The 16,732-nt window shown below is 57.1% G+C and overlaps 3 protein-coding genes across 3 annotated transcripts; all 3 read right to left on the bottom strand.

Annotated features, from left to right (window-relative positions):
- Positions 1-3,050: 3,050 nt before the first annotated feature.
- Positions 3,051-3,662, bottom strand: LTHEOB_855 (uncharacterized protein; the record flags this gene model as incomplete). The annotated part of the gene is made up of 2 exons (XM_035518039.1): positions 3,051-3,537; positions 3,598-3,662. 2 exons carry the CDS (start codon positions 3,660-3,662, stop codon positions 3,051-3,053), a joined length of 552 nt encoding a protein of 183 aa, XP_035369614.1.
- A 2,804-nt stretch (positions 3,663-6,466) lies between these two features.
- LTHEOB_856 (Transcriptional co-activator) lies at positions 6,467-8,051 on the bottom strand (the record flags this gene model as incomplete). Its single annotated transcript, XM_035518050.1, has 4 exons — positions 6,467-7,161; positions 7,214-7,319; positions 7,393-7,667; positions 7,811-8,051. The coding sequence occupies 4 exons, from the start codon at positions 8,049-8,051 to the stop codon at positions 6,467-6,469; spliced, it is 1,317 nt and encodes a 438-aa protein (XP_035369615.1).
- Positions 8,052-8,509: 458 nt separating this feature from the next.
- Positions 8,510-16,715, bottom strand: LTHEOB_857 (Translational activator Gcn1; the record flags this gene model as incomplete). Its single annotated transcript, XM_035518061.1, has 4 exons — positions 8,510-9,639; positions 9,700-14,398; positions 14,452-16,535; positions 16,586-16,715. 4 exons carry the CDS (start codon positions 16,713-16,715, stop codon positions 8,510-8,512), a joined length of 8,043 nt encoding a protein of 2,680 aa, XP_035369616.1.
- Positions 16,716-16,732: the final 17 nt, after the last annotated feature.

Genomic DNA, 16,732 nt, shown 5'->3' on the forward strand with positions numbered 1-16,732 from the left:
GGCTGCGGCGACGGGGTGTTTGTGGTGGGCGACGGTGAGAGCGCCGCGGAGAGGAGTGTTTGGACTCCCAGAACGCGCTCACAGGATGCGCCTGTGGCCGCGCGGACAGCCCAGAGGGAGAGAATTAAGTCGAACAGAACAGAGGACGAATTAAAGCGGGTGACAGAGCAGGATCAACCTTGGCCGTGTCGGGAAGTCGAAAACGCGGTAAAGGGGCAGCGCAGAGAGCGCGAGAGCGAGGGACGTGGAGAAGTAGGTGGTGGTTAGAGGCGGTCAAACGAGGCGACCGCTGGAGACCAAAAAACGACGCGAAGGGTCGGCGCTTGCTGGAAGGAACGGAGAGCGGAGAGAGTGGACGGGGAGGGCAGAGAAGAGGCGCGCTGAAGGGGTGGGAGTTTCAGTTTCAAGGCGCCGCTCGGCAAGAGCTGGCGCGCACGCCTGCACCACGCGGCGTCCTTACCGGAACGGGGACCACGCCTGGGACTTAATACGCAGGGGGGCGGCCGCCGACTTTGCTGCAGAGGGGAAGGATGTGCGTTCGCGTTGTCCAGGCCCGGTGAATCCTGAGGTGCAGGGAGAGCGTCGAGATCCGACCGCCGTTATATTTCGAGCAGATTTGCTGGGCCGGCGCTGCGATCGCTCTCAAGCATCGTGCCAAGCGCGCAGACGGCGAGCTGCGGCCGTTGCCGGTCGCGACCAGGCGCGATGCCTGCTGACCGCGCCTGAGACTGCGATACGGGCGCGGCGGGCGGTGCCAGCAGCGAGGGCAGCGTCGCGCGGCGCCGGCGACGGCGATGACAGGATCAGGATCTCTGGCGGCCTGCGATTGGGCCGGCCAAGCGCCATCAGCAGCGCGGTCGTTGGCTGTTGTGCGCGCTCGCAACGTGCCAGTGGGCCCCGGCGCCTGGTTCCAGACTCAGGCGGCTCGCCGTCACGCTATCGGCAGCTGTGGCTGTGGTGCGCCAGCCCTAAAAAAAGACAGCTGCTGCCCCTGACGCGGCCCAATGGAATGCCCCGGCCGCACCTGCACCGCCCAATGGCCCTGCCGCCCACCACACGCCCGTCTCCGTGATACCCGCCACCGGCCGCGAACGCTTCCGCCGGAGAATGCGACATCTGATGCTCGGCGCCGCCGTCCTCCACCACCCGCCCGCCCGTGCTACCCGTCGCGGCGGGGCCAGCCAGCGTCGTATTCTTCATTTCTACAAGACGTCTGCGATCTGCATCTCTCCCTGCAGCCGCCGCGCCGCTTACCTCGACATCCGCCGTCTTGCCCTCAGCCTTGTGAGACACTGGGGGTGCATCGGCGGGCCTGCATCTTCATTTGTATTCCCCAGCCGTTGGTCTTCAACATCCACGTCAGCAAGCCACTGGATGGTTGGGTTGTAGGAAGTCTGCACTAGTACTCAGCCTCTTTACTAATCGCTGGAGGATGCAAAATCCATCGTCTCGTAAAGCAGAGTCACAACGCCATCGTAAAACTTTTGCCTGGATATTTTTCAAAATTCGACTCGTCCCCCCCAACCGCTTTCTTTTCTATCCCTGCGGATCCATCATCAGCAATAGTGAAGGCGCAGTCTCCCAACCTCACGTCATGTGCACATCCTGCAAAGTCCAACAAGTGCAGTTGCAAGCCAGCCTTTGCCTGTCCACGAGTCGTATTCTTGGCGACGGTTTGCGGCGACCGTTGCCGAGCCACTCGTACAAGGAAATTGTTCCCGCAGCTGCCCCAAAAGTTGAGTCAACCAGATGTGTGCAGTGCTTCCGCCTATCCTCGCCGTGCATCATCGTCTGCGCTGCTGTAACGCTGGGGAAAGTTCGTGATGTGCTTTTGAGAAGGCGGGGCTAGCGGGGCTGGTGTCTGTGCGAAGGTCATTTTTGACGCCTCATCCTCTGGTTCAACTACTACCGTCTCTTGCCAGCAAACATCTCCACCGGCGCGATACGAGAAAGCGGGCCCGCCGAGGCTTCGTTGTCACGCCGACTTCCAGTCATGACCGCGCCGGACGGCCAACTTGAAAATTGACACTGACAGAGCCAGCCGGTGCAAATTGCGCAATCGAGATGCTTCGCCGACCGCCGCTAATGTCGACTCTCTTGGCCTTCGTCGCGCCTTCTGCCTCAGCCTTCAGGCATGAGACGTTACACCAATGTCGGCTAGCTGCTCGACATGCTCGTTGTAGTTAACGCAATCATTGATTTTCTTCCACCTTGCCGTTCTAGACTGGCTCCGTACTCCTTCATGAGAATTTCTTCATTGACAGTAGGTATGCCACAGAAGAGATGCAATTGCATACGAAGATGAAGGACATCCGGATTGGCTTCGTGTCTTCACGTCTATCATCCATTAGCCGAAGTCTCGTACGGGAATTCGGGTTATATCTTTGCCGGATCATCGACAACGACGTCCCTCGGCGCTAACAAGTCCCGCGCTGTCAGCCTCATTATGGCCGTATTCTTGTAAAACTTTCTTCCGAGGCCTCACTTCTGTTCTTTTCCAGAGAGACTTACGATCGTCTCTTTCACGCTCTCGCCATAGATTCTCCAGGAGGACGTCCATTTCGCTACCTTCAGCCAAACCATATACCAACTTCTCGCACGGATTTCGGAAATGTGTGTTCAAGTTGAAGTTCCCGAATCATCTCGTTCATGACCTGCTTGTGTCAGAAAATATTCTTGATAGGATCTGGTCAAATACAAGACCTTGGTCCACAATCAGCTACGCTCTCAGCACCAATGCCGCACTCTCGAAGCCAGAAAGTGTTTCCTTGATCTATTTAGAGTATCTTCAGTCTTCGACTGCCGCTTGAGACGCTCTGATGTCGTTGAAGTTGGAAGTTAATTCATACTATGGCAACGCAGACTCCATACAAAAGTTGACAGCGTATAGCGACCAAACTAGCACGCGGAGAACGCCTTCCATCGGAAGACATCGCTGCCACAATCTGTCAGAAGTCTCCGATAAGTTGAACAAGAAATGAAGAAGAAAAAGAATGGACCCCATATTATCCACCTCTCATCCGCTCACTCCCTCCCAGCGCCGTACCTGTTCATGCCTTCACTTGACCCTTGGAGTTATCCGGGCGCCTGTAGAACCACACGATCTGCTCTATGCCCGGCGTAGGGTTCGACCGCAGCACGTGCGTGTTGCAGTTGTCGTAAAAGTCGAACTCGTTCAACAGCTCGATGCCGACCCAGGCCGGCAGCGTCGACGTGATGGACTTCTCACGCACGTATCCCGAGGGCCCGTTCTTCTTGTTGCTGTTGCGGTCGTAATCGTGATGGTCGGTCCCGTCGGTGGCGTTGACGATGTAGAAGGGCCCGCCGACAGCCAGGCTGTGCTGCGCAATCGTCGCCCACGTCTGCACCGGGTCGCCGGGCTTCGCGGGCAGGCTCACCGTCTTCGGCCGCCGCTCGGGCTCGGTCGTGTCGTTGGCCGTGATGATGAAGGTGTTGTAGCCCGACGGGTCGTAGACGGACATGCCGCTGGGGTAGGGTCCATGCCATTCCGGAATGATTGCTCCGGTGGTGGTGTTGCTGTCGCCGTCAGCTGTGGGTGATTGCTTCAGGTGATGAGTAGTGAAGGGTTCTGCTTACACAGCGGTAGCATTGATGAATCCCCATGCTCCAACGAAGCAGTTGAATGCTTTTGCGACAGACATTGTGATAGAGGGAAGAAGCTGTTAGGGCTGGATTGTTTGTGCTTTCTGATGCTGTCTCGTAGCAGTTCAGTCCCCTCTTATATACCTTTGAACCGACTCCTCTAAGGCTCAGCCGCACCGGTCCTCCGCATGTCCCCTCAGCCCGCTTCTCGGGAAGTTCCTATGAAGCTGAAGTAGCTGAGTGATCATGTCCCTGTATAACCATGGTACGGCTAGTTTCTCCAATTGGTTCCTACGGTCGTTCCTGTCCTTCAGGAACGACCACGTTTCGCAGGGCTTGCAGTCAATACTCTTCACAGGACGCATGTGGACAAGGAAAAGAAAGCCCCGGCTACCTGATCCGGCTAGCATTTCCCCGCACGATTCGCAGAGCATTGTTGGGAAGACTTCACTGGCGGGAAAGCATGCGGCTGAGGCCTGTAAGATTTTGGCATTGCACATGAGCGAGTTTGCCTCATTGGTTTCCACGCCACCGAACAGACGGCTCAATGTCGGTTTCCCCCACACTCCCCCTGTATCCTTGCTGTTAATACAGCTCAGCCGCCTCGTCAGCATGCGTGATACTCGCTTACCCGCAAAAGGAAAGTGTCAGCTTCGGCTACGTGCCTCTGGCCTGATTTCGTCAACGGAAATAAAAACGCCAAGTAAGTTGACGTAAAATGCCCTTGTTACGTCGAACTTGGATGCCTTCCGATTTGCTCTCGTCACTATACCAAGCATTCCCGTCGGAAACATCTATATAGTTAGCTTCTTTGCCAATTAGAAAATGTCCGCTTTTTATGGGGATGCATTTGCTTACATGTGGGTCAAACAAAGTAGTACATACCACCGATGCACCTACTCTAATATCTTCTTCCAAGTGCCACATGATTGGAATGGTGACACGCAGTTAAATGCATTGAAGTAAGTGGCGTGAGTTGCTCGAGCCATCCTGCTCGCAGCCGGAGCCGAAAAGAAAAAAAAAAAAGGAATCCAAGACAAATCAGCCAGAAACGCCCGATTTCATGCAAGGCCCAATTGTGGATCAATGAGGTATACGAAAGAATGAAGCATGGCGCTGCTGAGCTGGTCCAGGTCTTGTCCAAGTCGAGGGAGAGGTCTCGATAGAAGAATATTTCCCAGTCCAAGAGCAAATCTCTTTCTGGTGAGGTTTTGTAGCATAGACGTTCTGCAGAGAGGAAGCGGACTTTCGCGCAACACCAACCTTACTGGAAAATTCGCTACTGAGGATCTCTCGCCAGTAGATTCCAAGCGCCCCTCAAGATGCAATGGAACTGGCTTTCATTCTCGGAATTCGGTGTTTATGCGTCGGCTCAATTTCCTGAATCAGGGATGCTGTAAAGGAACGAGATCTTTAATATTTCAGGCTGACAAATATCAGTGAATGTCAATCACACTTTTCTGACAGGCGCTACTTATCACGAGGTAAATATCATAGTAGAGCTGTTTGGAAGAAAAAGAGCCAACTCGGCCCAGCATGCGTCGTTGGATACAGTGAGTGCATACTAGTCCATTTCCGGCCGGGTGTAAGAAGAATCTTGGCTGGAACAAATGGTTTCTCTCCGGGACAAAACACGCTGGAAATGTAAGGTTCTAGAATAGTGGGAAACCAAGGTTAAAGAACTATACCGGAAAAGCCTAAATCTAACGAACAATGGCAGCAAAATAACCTGGGTGTTTGAAAATACACTAAGATTTCAAATAGTATTTATTTTGAAACATTAAAAGAAAAAAGTAACACACTAACGTTAATCTCCCCTATCAACTTTCTTTACTAAATATTTTGATGTTTATGTTGGTTGTTTTATCAGGCGGGGTTTAACATGAAACCGCGGAGCGCGAGATCCGGCTAAACAGGTGTTGAAAAGGCCTTGAGCAGATGCACGTTTGTTTGCATCTATTGCAAGATTCTTTATGCTCCTTCACATTTCGCATCGAGCAAAAAGAGGTTTCTTTTTATGATAGTCTTTTTCTTCTCTTTCCATTTGGGTATCTGAATTAGGGAAAACGGACTACTGGTCACACCAGCACGCTTGCCTTGCTATCCTCCCTTTCCCTGGCTGTGCGCTCTTCGAGCCAGCTGGCTTGCGCCACTACTCCACCCTGCGCCTCCTCCCTCCTCTTTCCTCTCTCCAACTCCCGCATTCAACCGAAGTGTATTCATTTTCTTGCATCCTCAGTCCAAAAAGCACACGCACAACGCCCTTTACCCAACCCAAAACCCAGGAAATCCCCCATGTACTAAGCCATCTGCGCCCTCCCTCTCTCTCTCACGTCCAAAAAAACGATTAATCAAGTTCCTAAGCAACCATAAGACACCACTTGCTGCCGCCGCCCGCCCAGTCCGAATGATTTTGTGTGCGAGAGAGAGAGCAGTGCAAGTTGTGTATGGTAATAACAAGCAAAGAAGAACGCCCATTCATGCATTCCAGAAAATGCCAGGAGCGAAATGAAAGGAACGGAAGGGGAAACAGCCCGGCCCAGCTCGCGCATGATAGCGAAAAATAAAGAGGAGATAATGCACATCAAAAGAAAAGCAAGAAAGAAGCGCTGAGGGGAGGGCGTGTGGGTGCACGCCGTCTATGAGGGGAAGAAATATATGTCGAGTCGAAAAAAAAAAAAAAAGAGTTTTGAGAATTCCAGGTGGCCGGATATCATCCACAAAAGAAGTCCGGTCCGGAATGAAGCGCAGCAATGTGAAAATGATAGTAGTACAACAGGCGTGCTCCTGCGGGGTCCTCCCGCGCTGCTCGTTTCATTTCCCCTCGTTGTCGTTCTTCGGCGGCGCTCCTCGAAAACCCTGGTTATTGACCGATGGCCAATATATCATCGAGGACGGAGTTGACAGCTTCGCGATCCTTCGCCGATGCGCCCTGCCAGCCCCAGTCGTCATCAATCATCATCTCGTCTGGATCGTGATGAACGCCGTTCACGCCATTTATGGTCGTTCCGTTTGCCAGGCGGGCGGCCGTCACGGCGCTGTTTGTCGATGTGCCAAAATCGTCGATGTCCATTTTTTCTGCTTCGTAGCTCTCGCCATCGTAATAGCGGGAATTCATAACACCGGCCGTGATGAGGGGAACCTGTCCCAGATAGCTGTCGCCGAGTTCGATGGCGATGCGCAAATCGCCCAGGTTGAGGGGCTTCCTGTTCTTGCTTTCCTCGACCTCGATCGGGAGCAGGCCGGCGGGGTTGCGTTGGACTTCGCCCTGTAGCCACATCTCCTCCTCGCGTTGTAATTGCTTCCTGTATGCCGCCGTCTTGATGTAGTCGTCTCCGTTGCTGCGCACGCGGCCGAGAATATTCGAGAGCACTTCCTTGATGAACGTCTCCGTCGCAACGTTCATGAAAGCGGCTGCGTCTGGCGACGCGCCGGACGCGATTCCCTCTTCGTAACATATGGGCGTCATACGTGCCTCGATGGCCGGCGTGTCTGGAAACTCGAATGTCTCGGTGCAGAGTGGTTGGGCATAGCGCTTCCGAATTTCGAGGTCCCAATCTGTACCAGTCAGCGAGGATCGATGATAGCAAAGTTGTGTGAGGGGACGTACTGGTTTTGCTGAAACCAGCAGCGGATGCGGTTCCGGGATCTGGCAGCGATATTTGCTTTGCAGCGTGGTACTCCTGCAACTCCTTGCTGAAATAATCCGTGGGGTCCTGGTGGAGGGTCCGTAAATCTGGTCAGCGCACACAGCTCCCCCGAAACTCCGTAGGCAGTCCGGCAACTCACATCGGGTATCGCCTTGAGGCGTTTCCTTTCGCGACCCTGCAGCTCCTTGACCTCGGTCTTGAGTCGCAGCTCGGCCGCGTCGCCGCTGCTCGGCTTGCTCGTGGCGCTGGGCTTGTCGTTCGCGCTAACCCAGCTGGCGACGCCGGGCTCGGGAGGATCGCGCGTTGTGTTTGCATAGATGGCAGCGACGAGCTGATTGTGCTGATGCTCGCGCGCCGCGTCTATGGCAATGAACCAGTCTATGCGCCGTCCAAGCTCCTGCTGGTTGAGCCGGCCTGTGATTCCCCACCACGAACTCGTCAGCAAATCCGGACCGGTCAGGTATGGGGGGAGACATCGGCGGAGAGGAAATAACACGTGAGTGGGAGCATGCAGAGCGGCAGCTCTCCTGCAAAAGCAGCGGCGAACACGGACTCACCCAGCACGAACAAAGATATAGCCTCCTTATATGCGGCCCAGTGCTCGCCAATCTGGGCCTTCAGCGCGGTATAAAGCGGCTCGATGTCTATGCGCGGCGCGTTCTGCCTTGGGTTGCTGCCGGGCTTGAGCAGCGTGAGCGATGCGCCAGGCGCGGAGGACGCCGAGGCCGACGCCCCATTGACGAGGGGCAATGTCGACGACGCCTCGGCGGCCGAGTCGGAGCGCGTCATGCTCGCCATGGTGCAGGCTGGGTGGAGGGGTGATGCGGTGGATCGAATTCGGGGTTACTGGGCGCGGGGGGCGGCAGCGGCTCGGTGGTGTGGACGGCCGCGCATCCACGCTGGACGCTGGACGATGGGCGTCAGTCCCTCGGACGAGGGCGCGCGGGGGGTTTCGCAGCCAGCGCGGGCGATGGCAGGCGCGGATCCGATGATTTCGCGGTCGCAGTCGATGGCGGCGCGTCGTGGAGCTGATGAAAGGGCACGCGTGCGGCGGCGGGTTCGGAGGTGATGTCGAATTAAGCTGCGCTGGAGCTCCCTGCGCGTGGAGCCCCCAGCCCAAGCCGCCTACCTTACCGTGCCACTGCACCCCAGCCTCACTACGCGCATTTTCATGACAGAAATCACCATATATTGTTTTTGCTTTTTGCGTCGCGAGCCTGCCCGCTGCATACCTACACGAAATGCTACCTGCACACTTACTCGTCCGCAAGGCCCCCTTCACCCAGATCCACCTTGCCCACCGACCACACTTCACGCTCGTCCTCCACCTCGTCGCTGCTCAAGCCCAATCCACCCTGTCCACCCTCTGCCTCCTTTCTCTCCCTAGCCTGCGCCGCCAGCCTCGTCGCAACGCGCTTGAAGTAGTCCTGCATGCTCCTCTTGGGGCCAGGGCCCAGCGACGCTCCAGGGCCTGCCATGTACTTCTCGAACACAGCATTCTCCTCAGTGACTACGTCGAAAATAGCCAAGAATGCCGCCTCGGCCGCCAGCTTGACGGGGATGATCATGTCCCTAACGCTGGCGAAGATGGGCTGCGCCAGGAGCGCGAGGTGCGGCCTGACCAGGTCGTTGTGGTGCCGGCTGACCGTGCGGATGACCACCAGCGACAGGCGTCGCGTGTCGACCGCATTGCCCGGCGGGATGACCTGTGCCAGCGACTCGAAGATGGCTTTGGTGGCATCGAACGACTTGTTACTCGACTCGGTCAGCAAGAACTTGCCTGCGGCCAGCACACAATTGTCCGCGACCATGGCATTGGCATGAGTGATTCCGTTCGCAACCGTCGCGACCGTATCCTCACTGTGCGACTCGGTGAGCGTGTCGGGAGACTCGAGCAAGATCGAGTTGAGCGCCAGCACCGACGACTTGTTGTACGAAGACGTGAGCACCCGATTCTTGATCAGGCTGTCTGCCGTCTCGGCGGGCAAGTTCTTGATCAATGCTCCCAGCAGGCGCGCGTTCTGAATCGACATAGCATCGTCCGCCTCGTCAATATCCGCATCGATCAGGCCGAGGATCGAGTTGCGCGAAGCCTCGCTCATGCTGCCACCCGCCTTGCTGACGACTTCGTAAAGAGCCTTGAGCATTGCCGTCCTGACGCCATGGTCCGACGTCTTGGAACCAGTGACAAGCTCCGCAATGAGCGGATCGATACGTGGCGTCAGCGTGATGAGAGTTCCGAGGGCCTTGGCAGCGCGGATCCGGAGGATCTCGCTCGAAGTGTCGGCCAACGACTTGGCGAAAGTCCTCTGCAGTTGCGGCAAGAAGGGCTTGAGGAAGGTCGGGATCTTCTCGAGCAGGTTGTTGAGAGTGTAGAGAATGGCAGCTAAACCTAGGTGGTTAAAAGTGGACTAAATGATGAATGGCAATGGATTAGAAAACTTACCCTTGACCTCCACCGAACGCTCCGAAACGACACGAATCAAAGGACCGGTGATTTGCGTGACAGACGGGCGCAGAGACTCCGCGCTCGTGCGGTCGATAATGTCCGAGATGGCAAGAGCTGCCTGGGTCCGCTGTTCGGCCGAGCCGTTCATGAGACCCTGCAGGAAAATCGGCAGAATGGCGTTGATGCCCTTGGGCAAGTTGAATCCGGGCAGGTCCGAACCTGCTACGCCGACGGACTGCAGGACCTGGCGGGTGGATATGACCAAGGACTCCATCTCCTCCTTGCGTAGGCGGCCCGTCAGGGCGCTCAGCGCCGCCCAAGCCGCCTTGACGACCTCCGGGTCGCTGTCGTTGAAAGACACGAGCAGCGCCCGGATGAGGTCGGGGTAGTAGCGGGACATGTCGAGATCGGCGGCCTGGAAGAACTTGGCCAGGTGAAGGTCGGCCGCGCGGCGCCTGTGGTGGTCGTCGTGCTTGACGAGCGCCAGCATCACGCTCATGACGGTGGTGAGACCGTCATACTCATCCACCGACACCAAGACTGTGTCGAAGGAAGAGTCGAGTTCCTTCCGCAACTCGTCGTCCTTTGTGCTGACAATGTTGTCCATGAGAGCATTGAGGATGTGCGGCAACTTGCGAGTCATGGCCGAGCTGGCCACCTCGGCGAGAGATGCAATAGCACGAGCATTGAAGGCGGAAATAGGCGAAGCAATGAGCGTAGGCAGCAGGTTCGGGAGGATGATGTTGCTCCTAGTCTGCTCGGTGAGGAGGGTGAGAAGAGCGGACAAGGCGTTCTGAGCATCCTCCTCGGAGCGGAGAAGGTTGAGCAGGAAGGGAAGAACCTGATCGACGGCCTTCTTGCCGAGGATCTTCTGCAGAGCATCGAACGCCTCGGCAGCGGCTTCACGGACGTCATCGTCAGGGTCGACCAGTGCCGTACGCACCACGGAGATGAGCGTCTTCTCGTACTCCTCGAGAGACTCGGGCGCGGCAGAAGCAATGAGTTCGCGCAGGGCGATGCAGATACCTTGCTTGGCGTCCGTGTCGGTCGAAGTCTGGAGGCCTTCTTCGAGCGTAGGCAAGAGCGTGGCGAGCACTCCCTCGCCAGCCTTGCGGATAAGCTCGCCGAGAGCGTTGCTGGCAATGACCTTTTGCTCCATGTTGGAGCTTGCGAGACGGCGGATGATGAGCTGAGTGAGCGTGGGGATGAGCTCGCGAAGCGTGCGTGGAGAGGCGACCAGGGCCTTCCAGACTTGAATGGCGGCCGTGCGGACGAGACCTGACGTGTCGCAACGGCAGATGTAGAGGGACGAGAGGACTCTGTTGCGCCTCTCCTCGCCGAGCACTTCGAGCAGCGATTGGCCTGCCTCTCTGGCGCCCTCCTCGTCTTCATCCTGCTCGGTCTTGCCGCTGATGCCCGTGAGGTTGAAGAGCAAGTCTCCAACAAGCTCGACGGAGCTGAGACGGATGCGGTAGCTGTCGTCGGCAAGACCGCGCTCGAGCTCGGGAAGCAGTAGGTCAATGGCGCGAGTGGCAAAGTTCTTGACGAGCAGACGACCAGCGCGGAGGGCCGTCTCGCGGATCGACTCAATGTCGTCGGCAAGACCACCAAGGATCGGCGGAATGATCTTCTGAAGGTAGTTCGAAAAGCTGTTACCGAAGCATGCCGGCAAGAAGATGAACAGCGACATGAAGCCTTCGCGGACAGAGGGCTTGGAGCTGGTAACGTTTTGGAGGATAGACGGCAGAGTCTCCTCGAGACGGCTCGTTCCGAGACCGGCAAGCACCTCGCTGAGTGCCTGTGCGGATCCGAGCCTGTCGCCAGCACCCGTGTCGGACTTGAGAGTGGCCATGAGGCTGGGAATGAGGTCGGGAAGAGCATCCTCGCCGAGCTTCTCCACGGTGGATCCAAGCGCTTTCGACGCCGTGGCACGGGTCGTGGGGACGGGGTCGACGATTGCCTCGCGCAGACCGGCAACCAGGATTGGCAGGTGAGAGATGAGATCCTTCCGCTCCGTAAGGTGAGCCAGACTGCCGATGATCTGGGCAGCTTTGCGCTTGGTGGCAGACCTGTCACCCAGACCACGCTCAAGGATGCGGACCACGAGCGCGAGCGATGGAGCATCGAGGTAGTGCACGAAGTTGACCTTGATGAGCGACTCGAGAGCCTCGTCCGTGTACTTCGTGGGGTCGCTGAGAGCCTTGAGGAGGATGTCCACAACACTCTTGATCTCGGGGTTGCTGATGACTTCTCCGAACCGCTGCAGAGAACGCTTTGCTGAGGCCCTGACCTCCTTGTGAGAGTCGTTGAGGACGGTGGTCAGAGGCGGGATGATTTCGGGAAGGCTGATGGCGAGCTGCTGCGGGTCCAGGTAGGCCATGGCACCCAGAGAGTCGCACGCACCCTTCTTGCTACGCCATTGTTGCTCATCCAATCCGTCGAGCAAAGTCGGGAGGACCTGCTTGACACCGTAAGAGCTCAGGTTGGCGAAGCACGTCTTGGCTGCGTCCAGGCACGCCTCTCGGACGTCTGCGCTGGCGTCACCGAACCCAGCAAGAAGCTGTGGCACAACCTGGATGACGTAGGGTTCGAAGATGCGACCGAGGACGAGAGCAAGCAGCTCGTAAGCCAAGAAAGCGCCTTGCCTTGCGTTCTGGTCCTTCTTGTTCTCAGCCGCGCCCTTGAGCGTAGACAAGATGCGCTTCTCGTGAAGAAGGACGAGACCTTTGCCACGGACAATGCCAGCCAGGCCGTATGCCGCGCCTCTACGGGATGCGTACTTCTTCGACTGGAGGAGTTCGTCCATGACGTGCTGGACGTAGTCGGAAACCTTGTCGTCTGAGGCCCGCACAAGCGGGGGAAGACATTCAGCAACTGCGTACTGGACCGTCTCGGACGGGGTGCTGAGTGTCTGCAGGAGCCGCTGTACGACCTTGGGGACACGGTCATCGCCCGACGGAAGATGGCGAGCGAGAGCTCCGTAAAGGATGATGACGGCCTCGTTGACCAAGTCAGCAGCCTCGCTTCCTTGGTCGGGCGCCTCGAGGGCGCGTTCAAAGAGCCCCATAAGCTCCTCCACCTTCAGCTGTCCACGCTGCGAAATGATCGCCACCGACGCTTCGACCATCTCATCGCGAACAGCTGCGCTCTTGTCCCCAAGCGGGCCCTCTTGAATCATAAAGGACACAAACGGCACCAAATCGTCGGCCCGGAACTGGTTTGCAAGCTCGCGGAACGCCAGAGCGACACCATTCCTCGCCTCCCAAGGGTCCGTGAGATCCTTCTTGATGGGCATGCCATACCTGTCACGTTCAGGTAACCGGGGCTTCGCCCTCTCCTTGTAGATGTCTTGAAGTTGCTTGACGATGCTCTCAAAGACTTCCGGCTTGACCGAGACACATTCAGCGAGGGAGCGTGCAGCAGCTCTGCGGAGCTGCTTATCGGTAGCGTCGAGGTAGGGAAGCATTTTGACGGCGGCATCTTCGGGGAGCTCCAGGCCGTTCGCTTCCCAGATGGATTTCGCAAGGTCAACATTCTCCTGCACGTCGTCGTGGCATGCAAGCCAGATGTCTTCCGAAAAGTCGATATCGATGATATCCACCTCCTCATCGATGGCTTGAAGGACCGAGGTTCTGACGGAAACTTGAGGCACAATAGCACCCTTCGTGACGGCCAGGGTCTCCTCGGCATTCAAGTCGGATCCGATGCCTCTGCACAGGTCCATCAGGCAATCCTTGACGACCTTGAAGTGCTGCGTAAACTTCTGCATGGACTTGACGAGAATGGAGAAGAGCTTGCGTCGGGGAAGGGTCTTGTCAGAGCATGAGTCGGTATGGAAGGAAATGAATTCTAGAGCAAGGACGATCTGCTCATCGGCCTCTTCCTCATTTGCTCTGTCAATAGCACCGTTCTCAAGCACCAAAAAGACAAGTGGGAGGATGTAGGTGAGCGAGATGCTGTCGAGTGGACGCTGCTCGCTCAGGAACCTCAAACGGTAGAGCAACCTGGTGACGAGGTCGCCGAGCGGTTCGTCGGCGAGTCCGTCCGGCAGGAACGCCATATTCATGGCCCGCAAGGTGGCGATTCCAAAGAACGGTCTGTGCACGCCTAGCCTGGGCGAGATGCGTTCCGCACAGGAGATGTACGCAGAAGTAGCAGCGTCGGCAATGACGAGACCGGCACCGGCATCCATGGCTTGCAAAATCGAATCAATAGCCGGTCCAAGCCACAAGTTCGCCTCGGTAGGCGGGCCGGTTGCGAGCGCCTTGATCGTACCGACACCACGTTGGAGGGAGGCTTCAACAACGGAGACTTCTTGGCGGATCTTGGACTCCTTTTCCAACTGGGCCCTGACTTTGGCCTGCTCGTCAGGAGTGAGCTTCTTCTGCGCACCCTTCTTCGAGGCGATCTGGTCCCGCAGTTCTTGCTCCCATTTCCACGTGTCGTAGTCCTTGTCGCCTTTGGAAGGAACCCGAGCTTGTTGCTTAGCAAGCACATCGATGAAAGGAGTGCCTTCTGGAGTGCGGAATATTGCTGCTTCAGTGGGTCCAATGTTTTCGAGCTGCTTGGGGTCAAGATCTTGCTTGATCTGTTCAACAAGCCGAGGGATTGCGACCTCGGGGGCGACGAAGGCAAGATCAGCACCGGCAGCGTAAGCGGCTTGCCTCACCAGAGGAGTGTGGATGGAAGTGGTTCCCTATGTATCGGAATCAGTAAATGAGAGTCGAAAACGAATCCTGAGTGGCTCACCTTGGTCGCGTTGATGATGGTTTCCATGCAGCGGTCGAGATCGTTCTTGACAAGTTCACCAGGATCGACACCAGTCTTCAGACACGTGTCGATCCAAGACACCCGCGGCAGAAGCTGAGGTCGCGCAAGCACGAGCAGATTGATCAATTGCGAGCGTAGCGTCGAGTCGTCAACGGCAGCCTCGAGGGCCTTCTGCTCTTCAGGCGTGAGGCAAATCGCGCGCAAAGCAAGGTAGAGCTCATCGTTGCCAGTCTTGGACGTGGTCGCCGCGGTGTCCTTCTCGTTCAATTCCACGTTTCGGCGCCATTGCCAGAGGCCGTTGATGATGATGTGCGCGATACGTGCGGGATAGCGAGCATAGGCCTTGGACAAGGACCGTATCGCCTCCTGACGCACGCTGGGAGCAATTCCGGCAGCTGACGTGAAATACAAAAAGGCTTGCGACCACGACTCTTCAACCGGCGGGTCTTCCTTCCCTTCAGCAATCGTCTCAGTTACAGAGGCTAGCGCACGGAGACCCCAAGCCAGATCCTCTTCTGTGGTAAGCTTGGAGTACACCCTGTGGTTCAGCAAGAACGAGGGTTTGGGCTCCGCCATCATGACATTCTTTACGATGGAAGCCTTGGTGAGCGCGGCTTTGATCTTCTCGTCTTCGACCTTGTTCCACTTGGAGAGGCCAAAGGCTGTGGCAATGTAGGCTACTGTGACTAGACCACTTTGCACGGCAGGAATAGGGTTCTTGATTACCTCTTGCCACGAGTCGAAGAGCTTCTGAACGACAGCTTGGACAAAAGAAACAACGCCGGCCTGCCTAGCCTGCTCTTCATCAAGCGTCCAGAGCAGTTCACCGATGCGCAAGGCCCAGAGCCTTCGCACGGGCAGTCGCTTGTCACCAAGGCCCTTGACAAAGGAATCGGTGACAGCAGCTTCAACCGAGCCTCCAGTGGTAAGAGAAAACGCCAGATGCTTGGAAATAGCGCGAGTCTCCGCGCCCACAGCCACCTCGTTGGGTTCCTTGATCGCCACGGGGCCAAGGCCAGCCGGGATCTTCTTGGCGAGGGCTTCGGAGCTCTTCAAAGCAATGAGCATCTGTGCGTGGATCGTCTTCTGCTCCGCCACCGTCACCTTTCCTTGCTTCAGGGGATTCAGAACCTCGTCCGCGACCTTGTCAAGAACCTGATCGTCGGCGGAGCGAGCGGCGATTGCCTCAAAGGTGGATAGAGAACCCGCCCTGATCGTGGCGTTTGTAGACTTGACGCTCGAGAGGAGGGGTTTGAGCAGGTTCTTCTGGAGCACCTCGGAAAGGTCTAGGCCCTGCGGGAGGGAGCGCAGCATGGGCGCCAGAAGCTCGTTCAAGACGACCTCGGGAGCCCTCAGCAGCGCTTTCTCGACCGGCGGGATTATTTCCTTTTGCAAATCCTCCAGGGTCGTGAACACGCTGAAGAAGTCATGCAGGCCGTTGGTGATGTGCTTGGGCAGCACCGTCTTAGAGCCAATGATTTCCCGCACGTAGTAGGTGTAATAGTCTTTCTTCTTCTCCGCGAGCACAGGCTCGGCTGCGGGTATCCTCGAACAGACGCCTGCAATGACGCCCAAGAAGACGGCATTGCGTGCGGTGGGAGCGTTGCCCTTGGCGGTCAATGCTGCTATGGACGACTGGATGGCATCCTTGCCAATGGACTCGTTTTTGAAGACGCGGCGGAGCGCACGGCGAGTGACAACGAGGGCCGAGTTCTTCAGGCCGTCCCGGCTAGCGGAGCCCAGACACGTCTCGAGCAAGAGAGCATCGGCGGCGACGACCTGGAGCCCATGCTTCTTCCACAAGTTCTCGCGAGCGCCGAACTCCTGCAGCAGTATGGAGCACCATTCGACGAGGCTAAAGACATTGGCAGCGGCGACGCTGGATTTGGCGGACTCGGCGAGTAGGAATTTGGCAGTGCCGCCGACCAATTCCTCGGCGATTGGGCTCGCGGCGACGGCGCGGAGGCACTGGTGCACGGCTTGACGCGAGGGGCGGTCTATGTAGAGCGGATAGGTGTCAAATAGGATGAGCAGGACGCCCTTGGCGTCACTGGGGGCGATAGCTGCAGCGCGGTCAGCGGGGGGGTTGGAATTGGGAGCTCGGCGGACGCACTGCTGTCATGCAGCTGCTGCTCCACCAGCCGTAGCTTGGCGATGCGGCGCTTGGTAGAGCTGGAGAGGATGTCCTTGCGCAGGTCGAGCAGGTCAAGACCCTGCGCGCCGTCGGTCTTGACCTCCGCCATGGGTGCAAACGGTTGCG

Source organism: Lasiodiplodia theobromae, assembly GCF_012971845.1.
Source record: "Lasiodiplodia theobromae strain AM2As chromosome Unknown scaffold_2, whole genome shotgun sequence".
Lineage (NCBI taxonomy): Eukaryota > Fungi > Ascomycota > Dothideomycetes > Botryosphaeriales > Botryosphaeriaceae > Lasiodiplodia > Lasiodiplodia theobromae.